Raw genomic sequence first — 21,450 nt, forward strand, 5'->3', positions numbered from 1 at the left:
AAGGATCAAACATGCATTATCATTTCAAGTGCTTAATGAGACAAAATTTTTGAACGCAATTGTCAGAAGCAATCACAATTATTGGCAGCTATCATAGAATGCAATTTGAGCTATTTAAGAGTGGATGCCCAGTCTCAGCAACACATGATGCAATTAGCAATACACACCAAAGGGAGAGCAACATCATAAAACCCAGTGATCTCATGTACTCCATGGCAGTACATGCTATGCTTATGGTACTGCTTTACAACTGATTTTAGTTTTTGAGTGAACATGGGTCTAGGCAGCACTGCTTTCCTGTAGTGTATTTATGACTATGTGGTTGATGATCTTTATTTAAAAAAATAATATGTGTACTAAGACAGATATCTGTCTGTTTCTTTATGCTATTAACAAATTGATTTACAACTCTTTGATTTACAGCAGATTTTGAAGTGACTGTAACAAGAACAGCTCATCCATTAGGTGGCGCTGTGAAAATCCCTATTTTTCACCTTTTGTTTGTGTCTGGAGTCTTTTCACTGTTACTGTATTGCTGTGCTCTGTCTGGATTTGAGTCTGGGCTGGAATCTTGGATCATACTAGACTCTGAATGGAAAGTTTTCTTGGACAAATGAAAACCTCTCCATGTTCTGATAATTAAGGGGGACTGGAAGTTGAGCACTGCTTTGAGAAGTTTGAGTTTGCCTCTGCAGCGAGTTCTCTTGCCAGTGAGGAAAACCATTTTAATAGTGAACAGCTGTGCCTCATTTTGTCATTTAAGTCAAAAATATAATGGTATGAAAAGTGCTAACCGCAAACTCCTCTCTCCAGAAAGATGGCCAGGATGAAGCTTTGCTCACACTTCATCATTATTTACAAATATAACACCAAACTCAAGGAGAAAGCCATAATCAGCCTTGTCCGAGGCACAAGGTTCAGTTATGCTGAATTTGAGCCTGCTCTTCTGGGTGAAGCTGGGAGGGGCATGATCCCTGAAGTGTAGTGCAGACTAATTAATCAGACAAGTACGCCGAGCAAAGTACAATGCAGCCCTGTCATATGCTCCATGTGTTTCTCCGTAATTCAAACCACCCGGCGCACATTTTTTTTTTTTTTTTTGTTCTTAGACTTTTTTCCAGGGGATACTCTTCTCCAAGACTGAAGTGAAACAAGACACCCTGGAAATTATGTGGTGAAGGTCCAGAAATAATACACACCCCAGACAACATCCTTTTACCTTCTGAGAGCATATTGCTCTTGTGAGCAGGGTAAACAGTCTTTGAGTGGCACACAAATGTGGTCTATTTCTGCTGCGGTGGCACTTTTGCACTGGAACTTTTTTCTTCTTTCTTTCTTCTCCCCCACTCCTTTACACATCTGGATTTCAGTTCCACATTTATTTATGTGGTTTGTGTTGTTTTTGTGGGACTTTAAAGTCATTTACCTTATACTGTTGGCAATTTAGTATGATCTGATGAGGTCTACAATTACATTTTACCATAACTGGTCACTGTGCAATTACATGCTTGACCACAGAATCTTAAAAAATACAGCCTTGCTTCTCATATGGCAGACAAAAATAGAATAGTTTCATGTCTGTTTGGACTGCAGCCCAGCTGAAACTATGCTCTGCTGCGTGAGTGACAGAGGGATGTGGGATTTACTCTGAAGAAAAATTCTAAGGTCATTTTAGACTTTAAGCAAACTCCAGTTGTGTTAAAGAAATCAGACAGGTCGGCAGAGAAATGACTTCGCTGCACTAGTTTTTGCACCACTACAATGAAAAGTGTCAGAGTTCTTAACCTTTGAAACTCAGATCGATGGTTGTGGTAAGTCTGACAACTATTCCTGTCTTATCTGCTGTCTGAAAAATGTCTAGGAACTGTTTATTCTTCTCTAGCTACTTCGCTTACTTCTTCTTTCAAGTCTGGGGGTTCTGAGCTGGACCCCTGACATAATCCATCTAAATTCAGGTGCTTATTGCCAACAAAATTTCTAAAGCTGAGTGTTATTACTACAACGCTATGGCTTGTCCAGTCTGTATTTGACTAACAAACAGCTAGCAGAGAACTTAGATAAAGAGGTTTGTGACATGCTAAAGCATTTTTTTCTAGTTATTCAGATGCTGAACTTTGAAAAATTACATTACTGTCATTTAGCAGACGCTCTTCTCCAGACTATATATATGTCATCTGATTCTATTTAAAGATCTGCTTTCCTTTCATCTTCAAACAGAAAAGAGGCACACTAGTCTAGATTTATCTGGACTTTCAACTTTCCAAAAAAAACTATTCGTGTTAGACATTTCTGAAACAGACCATTACCGATTATAGTGCTGGGCATTTCCTCACTGATTTTGTAGATGTGATTGTTAGACTGTACCTGATTGCTGCTTTGGTTAATTGTTGTCAGTTAAGTTTAGGTTATGAGTCATCACTGTGTGATTGTTGGCTTATCATCTCTTTGGACAGGTGGCAATGTCTGCCAAACATTTATATCAAACCATACCCACACTGGAGAGCACGAAATTGATTCTGATTTTACTGAAATGAAAGCTACAGATACTCGCTTCTCCTGAATATGTGTGTGCCTGTGGCATTCCGAGACTACAGTGAGTTTGGGTGTGAGGTGTTTCATTAAGCTACAGTAGAATAGTGGAGCAGCAACACTCCTGCTCTCTAACCAACCTTGCCGAAGACTCATAGCTGACTGTATGCAGGGAAGGAGCTCAGAAGATCTGGTTTCTCTTTGTGTCCTCACAGAAAAGCCTCTTTGTTTTTCGTAGTTGAGCCCCATACTGATTAAAGTGCCGGTGCTGGCCTGAGTGCAGTGTTGACATTATGTGCGTGGGCGAGGAATCCAGCTTCGTCCGATGGCAAAAACGATGAGGACAGTGATGATGACGATTCATCATCTGCCAGATTTAGCCCCGCGTATGCTGACTGCTCATACTCAGTTATCAGTACAGTAGCGTAGCATCAGCAAGGTTGTCCCTCTCTCTTTCTCTTTGGATTTCCCTGCTGTGCTAGACCGTGGGTGTCCTGTTAACACCAGCGTGTCTTCACATGGCCTTGCCCTTTAGGCGTACTGTTTAATTATGCACTTCCAACAGTCAGTGTGATAGGGGGGTACTTCTGAGAGGCTGTTTACTTTTTCTTGGCCACAAGCTCCACCTCAGCCACAGCCCCACCCTGACCTCTTGAAACTGACATCATGAGTGCATGGTGACAGTGTGTGTCCGCTGGAGCCACTGGTCCACTCTCAGGGTTGCCGCAGAGGGATGGGTTTTGTTCTGCTGGCCATTCTGGCTCTGTACCCAGTGCTGTCAGTTTGATTTAAGCAGTGCTCACAGTTTAGCTCCACATTCTCCCAAATTAATGTGGCACCCCCACGTCCACTCCAGGTTATTGGACTGCCAGGGCTGGACCACGAGGTGCTTTGGCAGGCAGCTGTGTTCCAGGCAAATGCTTATTTTTACAGCCTCGAATCACCTTTTTTGAGCACTAGACAAAAGTAAATGCTTTCTGTCTTTCTGGGAAGGTGGGTTCGTGTGTCGGGCCATGAGCCACAGTAGGGTCAGCTGCAGTTCTGTCCCTCCACACCACGCCGAGAGGGTCTTAATCCAGCAGCCGTGCACAGTGTTTACCTTCTGTCCCCACTGGCTGCATCTGAGGCTTATTGTGTTTCTCTTAATGGGAGTGGGTCCCACAGTGCTCATTGACTTTCACGTTCCATCTCAGACTGCATATGAGCTCAACTTCAAGGCTTTTCCTTTATTGCAATTTGTTTTTACAGTGCTCATATTATATGAACTTCAGTTTTAATGTGACTGAGTGGAATTGGTGGATTGCAGGCTTGATGAAATGCAAATGTTAGCATGCTGTTTGGTGTGAAGCAAGGTTTCTTGTTTGTATTGCTAAAATAAAATTTGCTGCTGACACCTGTGTTTCATAACCTTTTGAGCTTCAAGAGTTATTCAAGTTGAGAACCTGGATGCAATGTGCAAATCAAATCATAACTATTTTTCAAAACATGAAATGAAGAGCAAGACTTGTACCCTAATTCATACCCTAATTGACTATCCAGATTTGAGCAATTTTAGTAAAGCAGTCCTAACGATCGATGGAGATGATTAAGAGCACATTCCGTGACAGTGACAGAAACATTCCGGCTGCGTTTCCATGGCAATGCACAAATCAGTAGCAGCAGCGTGCGGCAGGAGTGGCCTGCTGTCTCGCAGCTGTTGACCTTTCGCCTCACACAAGGACGTAACGTTCCAGTGGAGAGCCAGGCTCCGCTGTCCCTCCACTGATGCTGTTGAGGGAAGGCAAGCCAGCCGGGTCTAGATCTGATTCCACACCGAGGCACAGGAAAGAGTGCTAATTTTGATTCATATTTAAAAATCAATATTAACTCTGACCCAATAAATCATTAAATTGTGTAGATGAACATTTTCAGGACTAAAAGGGGAATTGGTGTAGCCTCTGGGATTCCTCATTGCAGCTGGTGCATCTCAGTTGGTAAATAGGACAGATACTGTGACTCAGTCAACATGCTTCCCAGGGAGGTCTCAATTATGAAATTGCCTGTATAAATTTTTGCGTAGGTTGGTCCAGTATGACAGGGAGACTGGTGTGGGGACTGGGTGATATGAATCAATACCAGGCAACATAAGTTACAACCTTGAAACATTTTTTGTCTGTGTAGTCTTTCACATTTTATTGGAGCAGGTTTGCACAAGATGGGCCACTTATGCTTTATGTTTGAAGAAAGGGCATTAAAACTGTGGGGAGAGATGGACTGTTCTATACTTGTTGGGGAATGTTGTAGTCATTATTCCACACTGCATGCTGTGTGTTCCTACAAGTCTATTAAATCTGTAGAGTGTTCCATAAGGGTCGTTACTTTGAGCTGTAGAGCTCCATGTTGGCTCTCTTCTGCGCTATTTGGACTTAACTGCTTTGCCCTTGCCCCCTTTGCTTTGTCCTCCGTACCTTCATTTGTCCTGGAGATCACACTGAAATCTATATGCGGTGAATTTCCTCCATGTGTACCCAACAGGGAAGGACACTCTAACACAGCAAACACAGTATAACACTCCTTATGTTTCTCTATTGGAACAAATGAACTGGAGTAACAATATCCTTGGAGCTCGTCAAGCTCCACTTTCAGAACTTTAGGAATGGCAGCAGAGTGTAAGCCAGCTCAGCGATTGTTTTCGAAAAATGTCTGCGCCTCTTATGCGCGGTGGCTTTTGCGTACCCAGCACTTAAGCTGACTCTGCTTACTTTCCTTATCACCCTCATCTGTGGGTATTTTCTTCCCACTTTGATTGTGGGGGAATAACATCATAATGAAAACACCTCTGGAATCTGAGCTACCTCTGAAGTGGTGCCTGTGTTTGTTGGCGGGGCGCAAGGTTTCAAAGTCTGGGCGTGCGGGGTCCAGACTTCCCCCCTCTTCTCTAATGCTAACCAGCTGGGGCTGTCAGCTGCACAGGATAGGTGTGTCCCTTTTGCTCCCTCACATGAGTGCCTGCGGCCTCATGCTGTCCCATCATTTGCACCCACTGACAAACCTCCACACACCTCCCTGGTTTGTAGTATGCTGGAACATGTGGCATGCAACACCTGTGTGGACTGACCATGCCATTCTTCTTTACAGACATGAATCAGTGGTTTGGAGTGCTGTTTGCCAGAGAAGCAGGGATGGATGTATGGACGAATGATGATTTGTAAGGTGTTCACATGGACTGAGACTTCAGTTCCTCATGGCTCTTTTCAGTGAGAGAAAGTGAGAGAAAATGGCTTTTCCATTCCAAAGAAGTGTAGCCAGCAAAATCACAATGTCAGCCATAGGGCTTCCATGTAGACGTTTTAATTGGTGTTCATTCCAGAGCTGGCCCCTCTTAGCTTCTGTACATGGAGACTAAATGTTTGCACACTTCAGCCATTGCTGGAGCCAGAAACCTCCTTGAGGAGTTCAACTGCTGTTTTATCGGTTTCAGGAACTTCTTCTTTCCCCCCAAATGTTGGAGAAAGGCCTGAAGGCAGGTAAAAGCAAACTCACCTGGCCATGTGGAAGATGGTGTCTTTTTTCACCTATTCATTATTCAGCAACTCCTTGCATGTGCTGGCCAGCGTTTGCCTGAGGGAAGTGGTGTCAGGTAGGATGGTGATCACCTTACCTGGCAGGCAAGCCCCTGCATTCAGTTCCAGCTTTGCCTCTCTTGAGCACTAGCACTGGCCAGCAGTATTTGGATTTACAGAGAAGAGCATGAACACAGACTCTCATTTCAGCCAAATTTCTGGACTTCCGAAAATGACTTCAACCAAGATGTTAACCACTTATGAGGATTTCTTCTGTTTGATGGTCATATTGTAGGAGGTATGGAGATTCTAAATTACTACACCACACCATTGTAAAGACTTGGATTTGAGAATAGTTGCTTCCTTCCTCTGCTAGCCATGAGATGTAAAAAAGATATTTCATTAGTTTCAACAAGCTTGTGGTGACTCAGTTTATATAGTCTTTTATAGTCAAAACTGTAACAGTATGAATTGTAGTGCATGGAAAAAAGTCTTCTGTATGTATTACTGTTGCTCAGTTATACATGCGCTGTCAGACAGAATGTACATCCTGAGCTTAACCAGTGCAAAACTTCTGCTGAAGTTTATCTGTGGGTTTTGGCTGGACAAGAAGCAGTTGGGTGGTAATCGGGCGATTTGGTAGCCTTTCTCAGCAAGACGTGATGAGAGGAGAGGGGCTCATTTGTTTAGAACAGCACTGATTGCTTTCAGAGTTAAACAGGGGCTCCAGAGAACAGTAGGCAGCAGGAATACCACTGGCTTTGTGGTGCTAGCTCACTGCACCATAGCTGCATCATTAGAGCTCTGAGCTGATGGATGGCTATAGTCCCTCACGATTCCTGTGCAGAAACAGGACTCTTACCTCATGAAGCTTTATGTGAGGAGAGCAAAAGCCATGTTATTTAGAGATTTGAAGGGAACATTGAATGGCCCGCAAAAGTAATGCTCTCCAAAAGAACACGCTGAGGCTGAAATTTTTTGCGTTGTTTTGGTACACCACCAAGATCACTTAACCATACAAGCGAGCCCTTTCGTTTTGCCCACTGAAAAATGATCCAGGGCCGTGGATTGTCATCATCTTTTAAATTGCTAAATGAGTGCAGTCCAAAGGGGAATTAGGAATTATTGCTTGCTAGAGAGAACTCAGAAGAGCTGGTCTGTTACCCCAGCTTTATCAGACTGTAGGCTTCAATTTGGGGCAGTGGTACTGATGTGCTTGGAGTTCAGAGGAGACACACTGCGCTATGCCTGCCTAGAAACAGATTTGCATCAGAAGCAGTGGAAAGGTAGGCAGAAAACTTTTAACTGTAGCAAATGCACAGCACAGACACCAGAGAAATTGCACAGAGAGAAAGGGATGAATAATGCTGTCTGTCAGGCATTTTCATAAGATGTCTGATCCCTCAGACAAAGGCAGCATGCACTTAGTGTGTCATTGATCCATCGTCTCTGAGCAGTCTAATGACACTTCTCGACCTCTTCTAATGGACCAACCCACCGAGTCCCCCTGCACCCCCTCCCTTGCCAGGCGCTCTTTCACCCACTGAATCTCTGTAGGGTTCGGCACATTCCCTTTATCTTTTTTTATCCATTCTGTCTCCTAATTCTCCATGACTCTTCATCTTTTTTTTCTCATAGTTCCTCTCTCCTGCTCTCTCTCTCTCTGCTAATTTCCTTTGGCTTTTTTCCCCTTTATACAGAGCATCAGAGCACTCAGTCTTCATATGACCTTGACATATATCCTGTTCAAATGTGCCCCTAGCTCCCCTAAACCTTCCCTGCTGCTCTCTTCCATTTTTCTGCTACTATTTCTCGAACCCACCATCATCATTTTGAGGGTGGTGGTTGAGGACGATCCCGTCCTGCCGTGATGTCCTCACTTCACATGGATGAAATGGATCTGGGTGTGCAAAAGTCTCTGCCCGTTAAACCCCGCAGCTCTCGTAGTAGCGATTCATTTCGCATTCCCCCATCTACTCTCTGGAGATGCTGCCTTTCTGCCCTTCAGCTGTTTAACAGCCGCTGCAGCCAGCCCGCCAGCCACCATGAGCCCGGCGATGTGTCACAAACTCACAAATCAGTGCTGTGTTTAAACCCGTTCTGTCACAATACTCCTCTGCCAGGTAAGCTTTTCCCAGTATGACATATTCTGACTACTGCTCTTCTATTTCACAGCAATTCTGTATTAATGGGCATTGATACAAATATGACTTGTATGGGTACTATAAAAAATGATTTTAGGTTTGCAATTCTTGATCAATAAATAATGGAATGAATTTTTTGAAAAGCTTTTTAAATTATTTCTCTGCCTGATTGTTTGTGTAGAACGCTCCACAGATCGTATAGGCTGTCATTTCCTTCTGCTTATGGCAGCTCTGCCATTTGACTGGTCTGTCTCAAGTGATTGAGGCATTTTCCTTTTTTAAAGTATTATCCTGACAGCGCCACTTCAAGCATTAGGGTGGGCGGTTGTGAAATTAATAAAACATGGCTTTCTGCTATTTTAATAAAGCAACGGGTATAGAGTGAAGGATATGAACTGTGAGGGGTGCTGCCTGTCATTCAGTCACACAAGTGCATGGAATGTCAAGACTCTGGCTGCATCTTTTTGGAAAATGTGTCATATCACACAGAATTGTTCTGCAGATAAATGGGTTTAATTGTCTTTGCTAATGTTTGATTGTGAAGATATGTAATTATTTATACAATTTATATAATTAATTATTATATGATTTAGCTAGAATTCTGTTTGTAAGGCTTATAAGGTACTAGTAGTGATAAAAGACCCTCATCTCATTTATTCAAAGGTACACTTAAGTACGCAATATACTATTGAGATTTGGCTTCTTTATTGAGTGGTCTGGTTGGATTCAGACAACACAAACAGGTATACATGTAAGAGTGTATGATGTTGTTTGAAACAAAACAGTTTCTCTCAACATAAAGAAAAAAAATATTATCAGTATTATTAGTAAAGCCAGAATAATGACTCTTTGAGCTAATGTAGCGACTCCAGGAAATAAACAAAGCAGTGAAGGAATCCATTTATAAATCTGTGCAATTTGCACCATCAGTTTGGTTTAATTGAGTTCCAATGTTACCTGCTTATTCTTTACATTTATACATTCTTGCATATCTTTAAAGATCATCTGCTTCTGCGATCAATTTGTGAGTAATGCACCAAACCTTAATGTCCTGATTGTCGTACTGAAGTCTTTGTCTCATAGAGCTGCTGTCAGTGAGGCTTGGTAGGCTAGCCAAGCCACCCATTATATAGAGAAGATTTAGTCTGACTTTGAGTAAAAACATGCCAAAGGATAGAAAAAATAACTTGTTTTCCTCAGACATGGGGGTTAAAGAAACAAACTCCTCACAGCACTGCTATATATTATTTGGGAAAAACAGTGCTTTCCATATTTATGCCAGCTGTGGTTGAGTATACCACCTTCATTTAGACAAAGCTGCTTGTTTTCCTTAGTGAGAAGAGGGAAGCAGACTCCTTGTCTGGATCTTCAATATTGGATCATGGTGAAATCTCAAACTAAAATGGTCCTACCCTTTAAATCCAGATTTGGTTATGAAATCCTTAAATCTGCATCCAGTCTATACAATTTGTACTTGAACTTTTCTGGGACTTGTTTCAATCAAAGAGGCTACACATATAACCCATTTGTTAGGCACTGGCTTCTAAAAACTTCAGTATTGAAGTGTTAGAGTATTCAGCTGCCTGACTGGACCGTTCTGAGTATGCACTGGAAGTCATTTTAGGGAAACAGTAAATGTGCAATACCTCCTTTGGTTAATTCAGAACTCTTATCATTTTATTTTCGGGCCATTTTTACACTACTTTTCCCATTCATGCATAATAAAAGATTAACCAATCACGACCTAGAGACAGGCCATGGGCAAAACATTTCTGGGTCTTGACTCAGACTTTGCAAACAGTGCCCTATGTAAATGTGATCTATGCCAATGAAAGCATCTCTGCTCCTACACAAGTCTTGAGTCCGGGGCATATCAGAGCTGCCATCTGCAGACACTGGCCCACCGGTCTCTTTGAGGACAGTGCCCACATTGAGCCGGCCTGCAGTGTGTGGGATTGGAACGCTGTGGCAGAACTGTGTTCCCACGTGTCCCCCTGGCTCCATCCCACGCCCACCTCTCCACCATGACTGTCCTGTGACTGCTGAGAAGGCGAGCAGCATGTCCCCCATGTGATCGGCCCCATTCCACACCCCTTCCGACGCTAATGACAGGATTACCAGTTTTACATAATGGTGTCAGAACAGCAGATTAAAAGGTGAAAGAAAGAAGACAGAAAAATGGCTTTGGATAAGACAGATGTGCCCATTTTCTTTTCCTCTGGGAAAGTATAAATACCATGGATTTGTGGTAGGAAGTCCTCTGGTTTGGCTTTTCTGATTTCAGCAAGCACAAGCATAAAGTCCACTTGGAAAACAATGAATTTGAACCCAACAATATGGTAAGTGGGCTTGCTGCTTCCTTCCTTCAAGCAGTATCCTGTTCCCTTTGTATTTGCTCAATGGCTTTTTTCTTGCCCATGGCTATACTCTATTTGCTTCTGGGTTTTTGGCTCCCTGATCCCCATTTCTGTACACAGGCAGTGGTTTCACAGACAGCCAGAAAAACACTATATGATCTCACAATGCATTAAAGTATCTTAAAAATGTATTTTTGACTCAGTTTCATGGCTCCAACAATTACTGAGACCACAGACAATGAAGTCTCTCCATCTGTCTGGAAACACTTATGTACAATAATTGGCACTAACAAAAAGAATGGAGAAACTTCATGTAAAGAAAAGTGATGACTATAGTCTGCGGCCTGTTTCAAAGTAATACTCAGAAATGAGCTTTGATTTGTCCAGTCAATTGGATTGTCAATACCAGCTCTGTTTCTATCTTGTTGCATATGTTTGGGGATTGAGGCACAGAGACATCACACACATACGTTTCTTTCATTTGGCACATGCAGTTGGCATCATCACACAGCTAGAGGCTCCCTTTCTGGTAAGCATATGAGGTCAACATTCAGGTAGGAGGAGAGGACAGAAAATGCAATGGCTGAGTTCAAATAACAAAAGACGTTGGTAACTAATGGATAAATGCAATTGGTTTGTTTGTGATTGAACTTGAGCTTTATGAGTGCCCTTTTGTGGAGACAGAAGTGGATGATGTTTGGTTGGGCCCATGATGGTTCTAAAGGCTGGGTTTGCTTTGACTCCAGTTCAGTTTTCACTAGGAACGCCCACTTCCCCAATTTGGAGTTAGATGTTCCTGCACCAGTTTTTCACCTGGTGTGGGATGGTTTTGTGTCCTCTGCTTTTATTTTTAGTTTATGAAAGGATTTTATGGTGCTACCCATCTTTTAGTGTTCCCTTTCCCCCACAAATCATCTTCACGGACACCACACGCAGGACTTTCACCCCTGTGTCATTGTGTTAAATAAACTTCAATAAAGTAAATATGAAAGAAACCACTGCTGTGACTGTGATGGCTGTTAGAGCCTGGAGGACAGTGCTAGTCTGAGAGAAGATCCCGAGAGCGAGTGAGGTCCCCTTTGTTTCCCTAGTTTTGATTTGTTCACTGACTAGCACTTCAAACATCCGCAAACCCTGACTTATTTTTGTAGTCATGAAAAAACTATTGCTACAAATTGGCTATGATACAAGGGTATTTTGAATGATTGATGCAATGGTAACTTACGAAAATTTTTCAAATTGCTGATAATCAAACACACTGTAGCAGTAGTATTTTCTTTGTTACAATTAGAAAATATCAGTAACAAGAAAGATAATTTCTTTCTGTTTACTAGATAAGGTGGATTGTAATTGTTGTGTGCTTACATCAAATAAGTATCCCATTAGCACCACTGACCTTCCCTAAGAATTATGGCAAGGGCTATTAGCATTCAACAGTATAGCATTGCTGAAATTTATTTGTGAATAAATCAAAAAGAAAAGAAAAGAATCATAAGAGGCTTTTTAGAGATGACTTTGGGTGTGGCTCAGGACCTTGTGCTGAAATAGCAGCTGTTATAGGTCAGCCAGCCAACCTGCTGCTTTTATGGACACCAAAATTTGGCCCAGGAGGACATCTCATTAGACCCCAGAGAGCTGCCCTGCCACTCCCATTCTCACAGCTGACCCTACTGCTAGGACCAGTCTTATAAGACTGCCAACAAGCATGCCACTGAACCAGACAAGGTCACAGTTCACCCTCTGTGATAACTTCCCATGTCAATTTAAACCTGCGGGTGCAGTTAGATCAGTTACCACCACAGTCCCCCCACCATGCACAAGCAATGTTTCTGTAGCGTCTGTTATTCTACCCTGCATGTGACATGAGTGAAACAAGTATCTTTTGTTTCTGCCCCTAACACTGACCACGTTCTCAGCATTGAGAGGCTAAAGCCGAGGAAGGTTTCACATTTCCCTGGAGAATCCAAAGTAAGAGGCGACACTGCGCTTCCGACCTGCTCAGTGGTAAAAAAAACAAACAAAAAAAAAAAGTAAAGATATCCTCCAACAACAAACTCTGAGAGCACTGATGATGTCAGGGTCAGACACTAGTATGAAAATACAGTTTTAACAGTAATGGCATGCACATTGCACACTATTTAATATTTGAATGTCATTTCATTTTCTTTGTGCTTTGAATTTGCTTGGGGGTAAAAGCAGGGGATCATTTATAAACTGGCTGGATAGTACTTGACTTGTCATTTAAACACTTGCCACACTAGTTATAACTGAATTGCCTGATTGAACACATTAGACTTCTCACCTCCATCTGTATGGTAATTCTGAAGAATGTATTTAATGAAATGGTTATCTCTAAGTGTTTTTTCCTATAGTCACATGTGCCTTGTCAGTACCGGTGCATTAAGGTTTATGCTACTATATAGCATTTCACATCATATCATCACTGTATAGCATTTCATCAACATATCTGTCTTCCCTGTATGCTCTTTAGCTGTATGACAGAATGTAACGTGTACACATTGCTGATAGCCACCACACAAAGAGCATTGTTTTTTTGCTCAGTACAGTATGTGGTGTCTGTGCATGTTTATAGTTCAGCATATGGCTCCTGAGAAAGTCAACACTGCAGTACCAGACATGTGGATTTCCAGTACAGGAGACTTTGAAGTGGCCTCCACCCCTCTCCCCCACTTCCTCTCCTGTGGGTTCACCTACTCCTACACTGGATGTATTGCCCCACACCACCCTCCTGATTCCCACAGCATACATTTAAGGCCATTTACCAAAAGACAAAAGTGTGGCCCACAGCAAAGGGGAATGTGGGCGGTGATCTGTCACCTTGTGCCGTGGGTTCTGCAGACACTGGGAGGCAACACACAATGAAGCCTGCAGCATCCTTCTGGTCTGAAGATGGCCTCTAACATAGTACCATGTGCAGACACTAGTGAGCATTTCTCAACACTGGAAGTTGGTGACCTTGTGTGAACCCTGACCCATGGAACACTCAAGTGCAAAGGGACTGCAGCATGAAATCAATATTGTTTGAACATAGTGTTAGGAATAGGGTATAGTAACAATGCCCCCCCCCCCCCCCCATCCCTGCCCCAAAACACACATACATAAATGTTTTCACAAGGCTTTAAAGGCATTGAATTAAATCTCATAATTATTGTTAGACATGCAAAGTCAGGTGTCACCAGACTGGAGTAGGGTGTAATGACACACGTTACTGTATGTGCTAATTGAATAGTTTACAGTAAACTGCAGCTTTGTAATTTCTTCATGGCAGGATGTCATTAGCTAAATGGATTAGAGTAAGTCACAACCCCTATGCCTCACAGGTTTAAAAATGGAATAATCTAAGTGGATTCCATCAATAAAGGCCACTGAATAAAGTTGCAAGCACTTAAAAGCGTCAAACCTTTGTTTTTCAAAGTGTGCAGTTGCTGAATGGCAGTCAGCCAATATATTAGAGGATAAGAAATATTATTTTACCAGCTGGCCAGACACACTCGCTGCAGCTATTTAAAAACAGGTTTATTGATAACTGAATTACTAGAAAAAAAATAAATAAAACAAGAATAGAATCTGCAGATGTGGATCAATAGCGAATGATTATAAGTAGATCTTATGCGGCTCAAACTCAGCCTTTTGTATTAATAGCTCCTGAAAGCGTATGATAAAATGCAAGCATTTAGAGAGTGGCTCTGTGGGCTGGCAGCCTTACACAGAGAGGAAGTGTGTGGTTTTGGTCTTGTGTGCATGCGTGTATTTGTGTAATTTATCCTTGCCAGTGTTTCTGCAAATACCAGTTTAAGGGTTATTCTCTTTTTCTTGTCAATTTAAAAAAGTTTTATCCATGAAGGAGGCGGTACTGCATATATTCTCCTCTAGTGAGATAACTTGTTTTATGTCTTATCACATAAGCCTTACACTGTAGAGATGAATAACCAATCTGCGACTGTGGTGCAATGACATCACACTCTTAATCACAGAAGTGGGGAAGACATATATTTTTTACTGCCTTGTGACTGTATGCAATGAAGTCTTGAAAGCATTGAATGTAAGTCTCGAAATGTATGTGACCTTGTGTATGTACACAATACAGCTCTTATATATTTCCCACACCAAATAAAAGTGCTCATACAGTAACATTAAACATATGTTACTCTTCCAGTGTTCCAGCTGGTTGTGTCTGAAAAGAAAAAGGGACTGTAACTTCAAAGGCCAGTATGAATATACAGTCATTTCAAATGCTTGGAACAGACAATGTGACATTGAGGAAACATCATGCATCTAAAAATATGTAATACATACAACAGAAAAGAGAATAAGCCTCTGACTACATCTGATTTCTATTTGATTTCTTTGTATCACACAGCATAGTATGGTGTTTTTCTGCTCTCATTCTTCTGAAATGCAATGAAAATCACAAAAAGTGTACTGCAAAATTGTCTGCTTGTCTGTATATAATTATTATATGCCATTTCTAGATGTCATACCCACCACTGTTTTCTTGCTTAAATCATCCATGCTTCATCTGAATTAGACCACCCTATGACAAGAACCCACATGTGCACCCATTGCCTCATCACTTACTGTGATTGTCCTGCAATGCTCAAAATCTGCTGTCCCATCTAATAAGATGTTCTGTTTCTTTTCCAGGTGTTATGCTAAAGTGGAGTGACCCCTGAAAAATGGCGAGCCCTCAGAGCAGCAGACTTCCTAATTCAGTTCTGTCATCTCCTCAGAGGTCAGTGGTGCCCTGCATTGTTCTCAGAGCTTCCTCTGCAAGCACTGATGTCTCTCTATTGCTCCCTGAGTCAAATTAGTTCTCATCATAACATAGCATAATACAGGGCACGTTTTAGAAAACACACTGGACAAGACACTTGCACTCACTGTTATGACAATGACTCAGAGATAATGATAACAACTCAAGAAAATGATACAACAGAGAAAATGATACTAAGAGATTCAAATATGACAGTTTTTCTGTGAGGCTGTCTTAGCAGTGTAGAACTTGTCTGTTTCTCTCTCTATTCCTGTCTGTGGGTCAGTCTGTCTGTTTGTCCAGTCCTGGTGACTCCCCTTCTTCTAGATCACTGTAATAACATGAAATTACTACCCTTCTCATCTGCAGCTACAACTTTATTACCATTGTCAATATATTATTTTGGTGTTCATTACGTCTGCTGGTGAACGTCCAATGCTGTCGGTGCAAACTACAGAAAATAACTTGAACGAGTCAGAAGAAAGGGATATTCTGCTATAGCAAGCTGTTTGAAATACTCTATGTCCACACATCTGAATGGGATTTTCTTGAGTGTATGATCTTTGATGTTCACCCTGAAGGATGGAATGAAGTATCCAAGATCATATCCATAGTGTTAGCTAGCTACAGCATAGCTAGCTAGCATAGTGTACCAAGATGTGTCAAAGGAAAGAAATGGCATCAATTAAAATAAAACAACTGCATGAATGTAAGATATCTTATAATACGTGCCACCAATACTAAAATGGGTATTGTGTGTCACCAGTACTTCTTCTGGAATGCCTGCCCCTCAAGGCTGTTGCTGTACTTTGACATTTTAAATGCAGTATGTTTATGATATAGTTATACTACACATTTTACAAAAAAAAAATTACATTTCGGAGATATTACATTTTCATTCTGCAAATGGGAAAAATAATCTACTGTAGAAAAACAGACCTATTTTGTTTTCTTTTAGATAACACACACAAATTTTCACAATGCATTGCAGATGATCATGCTGTAGCGTGTGTCTTTTTTCCATTTTGCACACCCCAGGGTTTTTATTATGACACAGGGATACTGGTTAAAACCCTTGCATCCATACCTTAATGCAGCTCTTACTGTAATCTGCACCTCTTTTTGAAGTCATCATACCTGGAACAGATTAGATTAGGAACATTAGATGATTACCTCCCCCATCCCTTCTCTGCCACAGTTCCCTGGCTCACCTCCACAGTGAGGTTCACCATAAAATGACCTGTGTCACAATGGCCTTTACTGGAGCTGGGAGCCTTGGTTTCTAGTTCAGGCCAGATAGAGGAGCAGCAGGCACTGGCTCCACAGACTTGGATCACTTGTCAGTCTTCCTCTGAGGCGTCAGGGAACATCTGGACGTCAGATGTTCATCAGCTCCCATTTCTGAGATCTCGATCGCACCCTTTGAAACAGAGGCATGTCGTTCTTTGCTACACAGTGGAATGTTAAGTGTATCTCTATTTTAAATTGTGGGAGTGGGAGGCAGACGGGCTGGAATGTTTTCTACAGAACTGTGCTAAAAGAGCATCCCGATACTTCTGTCTGAAGAACTTCACATGAAGTTCATCACTTTTAGGGAGAGGTTTTCATTTGTCTCCAGAGCAAATAAAGGCTCTTAATAGGGAGGGAACATTAATTACAGTGAAGGAGGCGCAGTGGGGACTGCATTAGCCAAGATTCATGCTGCAGGCAAATAACTATTTTAAAGTTCAGTAATTGTTTCCATTTCATTTGTTGCACAATGCCACTTAATAAGCAAATTCATGGTAAAATTCATGGCTACATGCATGCATTTTCCAGCATTCTTCACCCAGTGTTAAACAGTAGCTACACTGTCCATGCCTCAGAAGTACAAGGGACTTATTCAGGTCTGTTCTCTTCTGTGTTCTTTTCAGACATTTTCAACAGTGGTGTCATGTCATTTCATAGCTAACATTCCTAGGCAAGCTGTGTGTGTGTGTGTGTGCGTGCATGTGTGGGTGGTGGGGTCTGTGTCTTTGCTCTGCCCACTGTACACCTCCTTAAGTCACATAGCTACTATTTCATTGGGTCTGATTCTATTATTTCTGGCTAACTCTTGGGGTGGTAGTGTAAGTAGGTAGCAGACTTCATGAGTTCTCTTGAATCACAGGCCGAAACAGCAGGTAAGTGCTATCTGAGAAGTTGAACTGTTGTCAGACTTGTTCATAATTTCATGTCATAGGAAAGATGCAGATAGCATTTGCTAGACAATTCTTCTGCTGTATTCATTGTCTGTCTTTAATCTGTTATTGCAGTAAAAGTCATCTGATGCAATTGATTGAGTAGTTTTTTGAGTGACACACAGCTCTTTCAGAGATCAGCAGTAGAATGCAAAATATTACATTTACCAACTCCCTTCCCCTGGGGGGTACCTGGTTCTAAAAATCAATTTTTCACATTGGTGTCTGTATCTTATGTGCTTGATTATGGTAAATGAAATGGACACTTTGGCCCAAAACCAGATTATGGATAGCTGCCTGGGACCACAGAATGTAGTCATCTCAGATTAGATGGATTTAAATGTGTATCTGCTGCAAAGCTCAGAATGATGAATGCATTTTCTTATGCTTATATGGGGCAGTTGTTGTTGTTCTGTACGAGGTCTAATTTTATAGGGAGGGTTCCCTTTTTTGTCTCCCTCTTGACCTGAATTTTTTAGAGATGGCTTCAGTATGTCAGAATAAAGCCTGGAAACCAGGACCAGTTTTTGCTGATGGTGCTAGGGGACACATCTGAAACCCCCTGTCTGCTTTACAGACCAAAGCGCCACACAGACTGCATATGGGATGACCCAGTGTATTGATTGTGTCACTTCTGGGAGATCTGACCTGGAGGATATGTGAGAGATGATCAGAAACTCAACCACTTTTGACAGAAAATGAATTCCCCCTGTGTCTGACATTTATTGCCTGTGTGTTTGGTATGGATGAACCCTTGTAGCGACATCACCCTCTGGATTCCTGGGGAGACAGTTACTGTGCAAAACATTGGTGGAGTGCTATTGGTTTATTAGGGAAATTGAACATATCACTACCAAACATGATTTTCATTCTGTATAGTAAAAATTACACATCTAATTTGAAATAAATTTCAAATGGAATAGTCTTGTCTGTATTTAATGTAGCAAAGTATACATTTTTTTTCTGTCAAAGCATAGGTTGTAAAGATTTTATGATCACCCTCAGCACTGAAACGTTGGTCAATTTCTTAATATGATCTGATGATGAACATTCTTTGCAATTACAAGCCCCAGTCAAGCACACCTGGTGGAAAATTTTATAATCAGTGCCTCTTCTTTTTGAATGGTTATCCATCATTAACAGCTGTCTGCTATTGAGTTTGCTTGGTGTGATCGCTGAGTGTAAAGACACACACCTAAAGAACAGTTAACAGTTTTCCCAGAGCAAACTGTTCATGCTGTGCTTGGGTGGTGACAGGTGGTCACTGAGCAGCCATCCTTGCTGTCTCTGAGGGCTTTGCGGCTGTCTGTCATCTACCTCTCTTTCTGAAACACAATATCAGACTCCTATAGTGTTCCACCGAAAAATAATCTACCGATTAAAGACAGCAAACACTTCTTTTACACATATGCTACTGGCAGTGAAATGCACTGTGCTTTCTCCTTTTGTTCTGTTTCATCTTCCATTCTGTGACTTTGTTTGCTGACATAACACATAAAACAGACCGAAGAGAAATAGATGGGTTGATGATGGATGAGAGGAGGCCTTTATTTAGCAACATCAGTGAAGAGTGACTCACTCTGTGGCATGCATTCCTTCAGCTTCCTATGGATGATCAACAGAGCTGTTTTTCCTCAGCTTTTTGTGCCTCACCCTTCAATCCTGTTCCAGATTGATCTCCTCTCTTTCATCGGGCATTGACAGCTTTCTATACAGGGGAAAACGCCTCTTCATTAATGTGCGAACCACACCAGTAAAAAAAAAAAAAAAAACTTTTGATGACTTTTAAGACTTGCTTGTTTGAGTCAGGCAGTGCTGAGTGAGTCAGGCTTTCCTATTTACAATGAGCGGGCGTTTACTACTTTGAGGAGGCTGTGCTGTCAGGAACCCAGCAATATAGAAAATGTGACACACAGATATGGGAACTATCACTCTCTCAGCCCATGACAGAAATGCACAAGTCATTGACGTCGCCTTTGGATAGAGAGGACTCGGAAACTGAGATCATATTGTTGTGTATTAAATCGTATATCTGGTGTGTTTTTTCTTGTTATAAAATCAAAGAGTTGCCAGTGTAATTTATATGGCAAACAGTGCCCCCTGCTGGGAATACATTTACACACTTGCATCTTTCCTCATCATTTTCACTCCACGCCATGAGAGGTGGCAATTTGACAAAGCAGCGTTAGGTTATTATCTTACTGTAATAAGATTTTTTCAGCAAATGGTATGATATTAAGATATATTAGGAACATGTGTTTTTTTTGTTGTGCAGACTGACTCATGATGAAATGAATATTATTGTAACCTAAAAGTGTTCTAATTTTATACTTTCTCCGACAGCTTATCTGATCTTATATTACAGGTATTTCTTTTCAGGTGTTTTTCCTTTTCCCAAGAGTAAATGTTACATGTAATGCTTAACTTTACAATTTATCATTGTGAGATGACATTCAAGATGACAATATGTCCAGTACATGTTATCTTAGTGTTTTAAAACACTATCACCCATAGTAACTGTTTTTCTCCAGCATGTGACAAATGAGACAACAATAAAGATATACAACAATGATATAACTAATGTATTGCCTCACTGTAATATTCTTAGTAACTACATGTTAGGCACTCAGTTACAATTTATCTGTGAGGAGCACCATTGTTAGGAGGACTGTATCAATATATTCTGTCCCTTTTCTCTTTATTGTACTCAATAAACAGAATTTGAATAGGAGTGATAGCATCATCCACTTACAGTCATTTACAATGGTGATGAATTACACTTTTTGAGTTACCCTCAATTAACTATGAATTAAATAATTATGATATAAATTACAAGCAAATGTTTTGTAATTATATTCCACTAATCAATCAATACTCCATACAGAATCATTGTCAAACATTAATTAGTTCACAACAGGACCTCTGAAAGAATCATCTGATTAAGACTTGTGAAGAAAAAACTGTAAAACGTGGAAGTGAAAGCAATCAGTCAATTAATAACAGTTGATATATCTATGTTTAAATTGTAAAACCAGGAAAATCATTACTTTATAGTGGTGCTGAAAAGGGGGAGTGTAATCGTCATTAGGCCTACTGAAGGATTAACAAGGCAGAAGTATAAACGAATACTGACTACATACTGATTGCTTGCGTAGATGGTTGTTTTGTTAATTTTCTTGCTTTCAGGCATTATGCCTTGAGTGGAGTGTATTGTTATTAGGGATAAAATGTGCTTACAAACAAACTGTCACAATGTCACAATAGTGTCATAGAAGAGTCCTCAGGAGCCGAAACATTTTTCCCTGTGCTTCTCCTTCCTCCTGCCGTTTCAGTAAAGGGGTTAATCCGCCACCGCATGACTCCACTCCCAGCGGTTCCGTAAATCATGCCGTTTGTTTGCACACTGTTGGAGCGAGCTGAACCCGTGCAGGTTGAGGAGCAGCAGCACTACCTGCGCCTCAAATGTTTACACTCCGCTCTGTAATTGCTTTGCCTAATACCGCAGTGCGGGAGAGGTGAAGAACGTTACATCCTCACAGCCCAGTTTACAATAATAAGCCAAGGACTGATGTGCTTTTCTATTGATTGATATATAAATATTTATCATCTCTAGTGGTTGGAGTTTTTCATCTTTTTTGGTTTATGAATACAATGAGCTCCATCATTGGACAAGAGTTATCTTGTAGTGTGCCATCTCACAATGTAGTATTTACACCACTATGGACAACTTCCACGTTAATACCAACACTTGCCATCAACATTAACTTTGTTATATGAAAACATTGACATTGTTGGGTTGCAATTTTTATTGGCCTAAATACAACTCAAAAATACATGAATGGGCATAGTGTATGTGGTGATAAAGCTGCAGAAAAAAGTTTCAGC

At 41.2% G+C, this 21,450-nt stretch overlaps 1 protein-coding gene across 1 annotated transcript in view; it reads left to right on the forward strand.

The window, feature by feature from the left end:
• Window positions 1-1,762: 1,762 nt before the first annotated feature.
• LOC118782403 (protein inscuteable homolog) overlaps window positions 1,763-21,450 on the forward strand; it is a 40,680-nt gene continuing 20,992 nt past the window's right edge. Inside the window, exons 1-2 of the mRNA XM_036535745.1 lie at window positions 1,763-1,811; window positions 15,238-15,325. Of these exons, the coding sequence (XP_036391638.1) occupies window positions 15,270-15,325 (56 nt within the window). The 5' untranslated portion in view covers window positions 1,763-1,811; window positions 15,238-15,269. The remainder of the gene's footprint in view (window positions 1,812-15,237; window positions 15,326-21,450) is intronic.

Source organism: Megalops cyprinoides, chromosome 8 (genome assembly GCF_013368585.1).
Source record: "Megalops cyprinoides isolate fMegCyp1 chromosome 8, fMegCyp1.pri, whole genome shotgun sequence".
NCBI lineage: Eukaryota > Metazoa > Chordata > Actinopteri > Elopiformes > Megalopidae > Megalops > Megalops cyprinoides.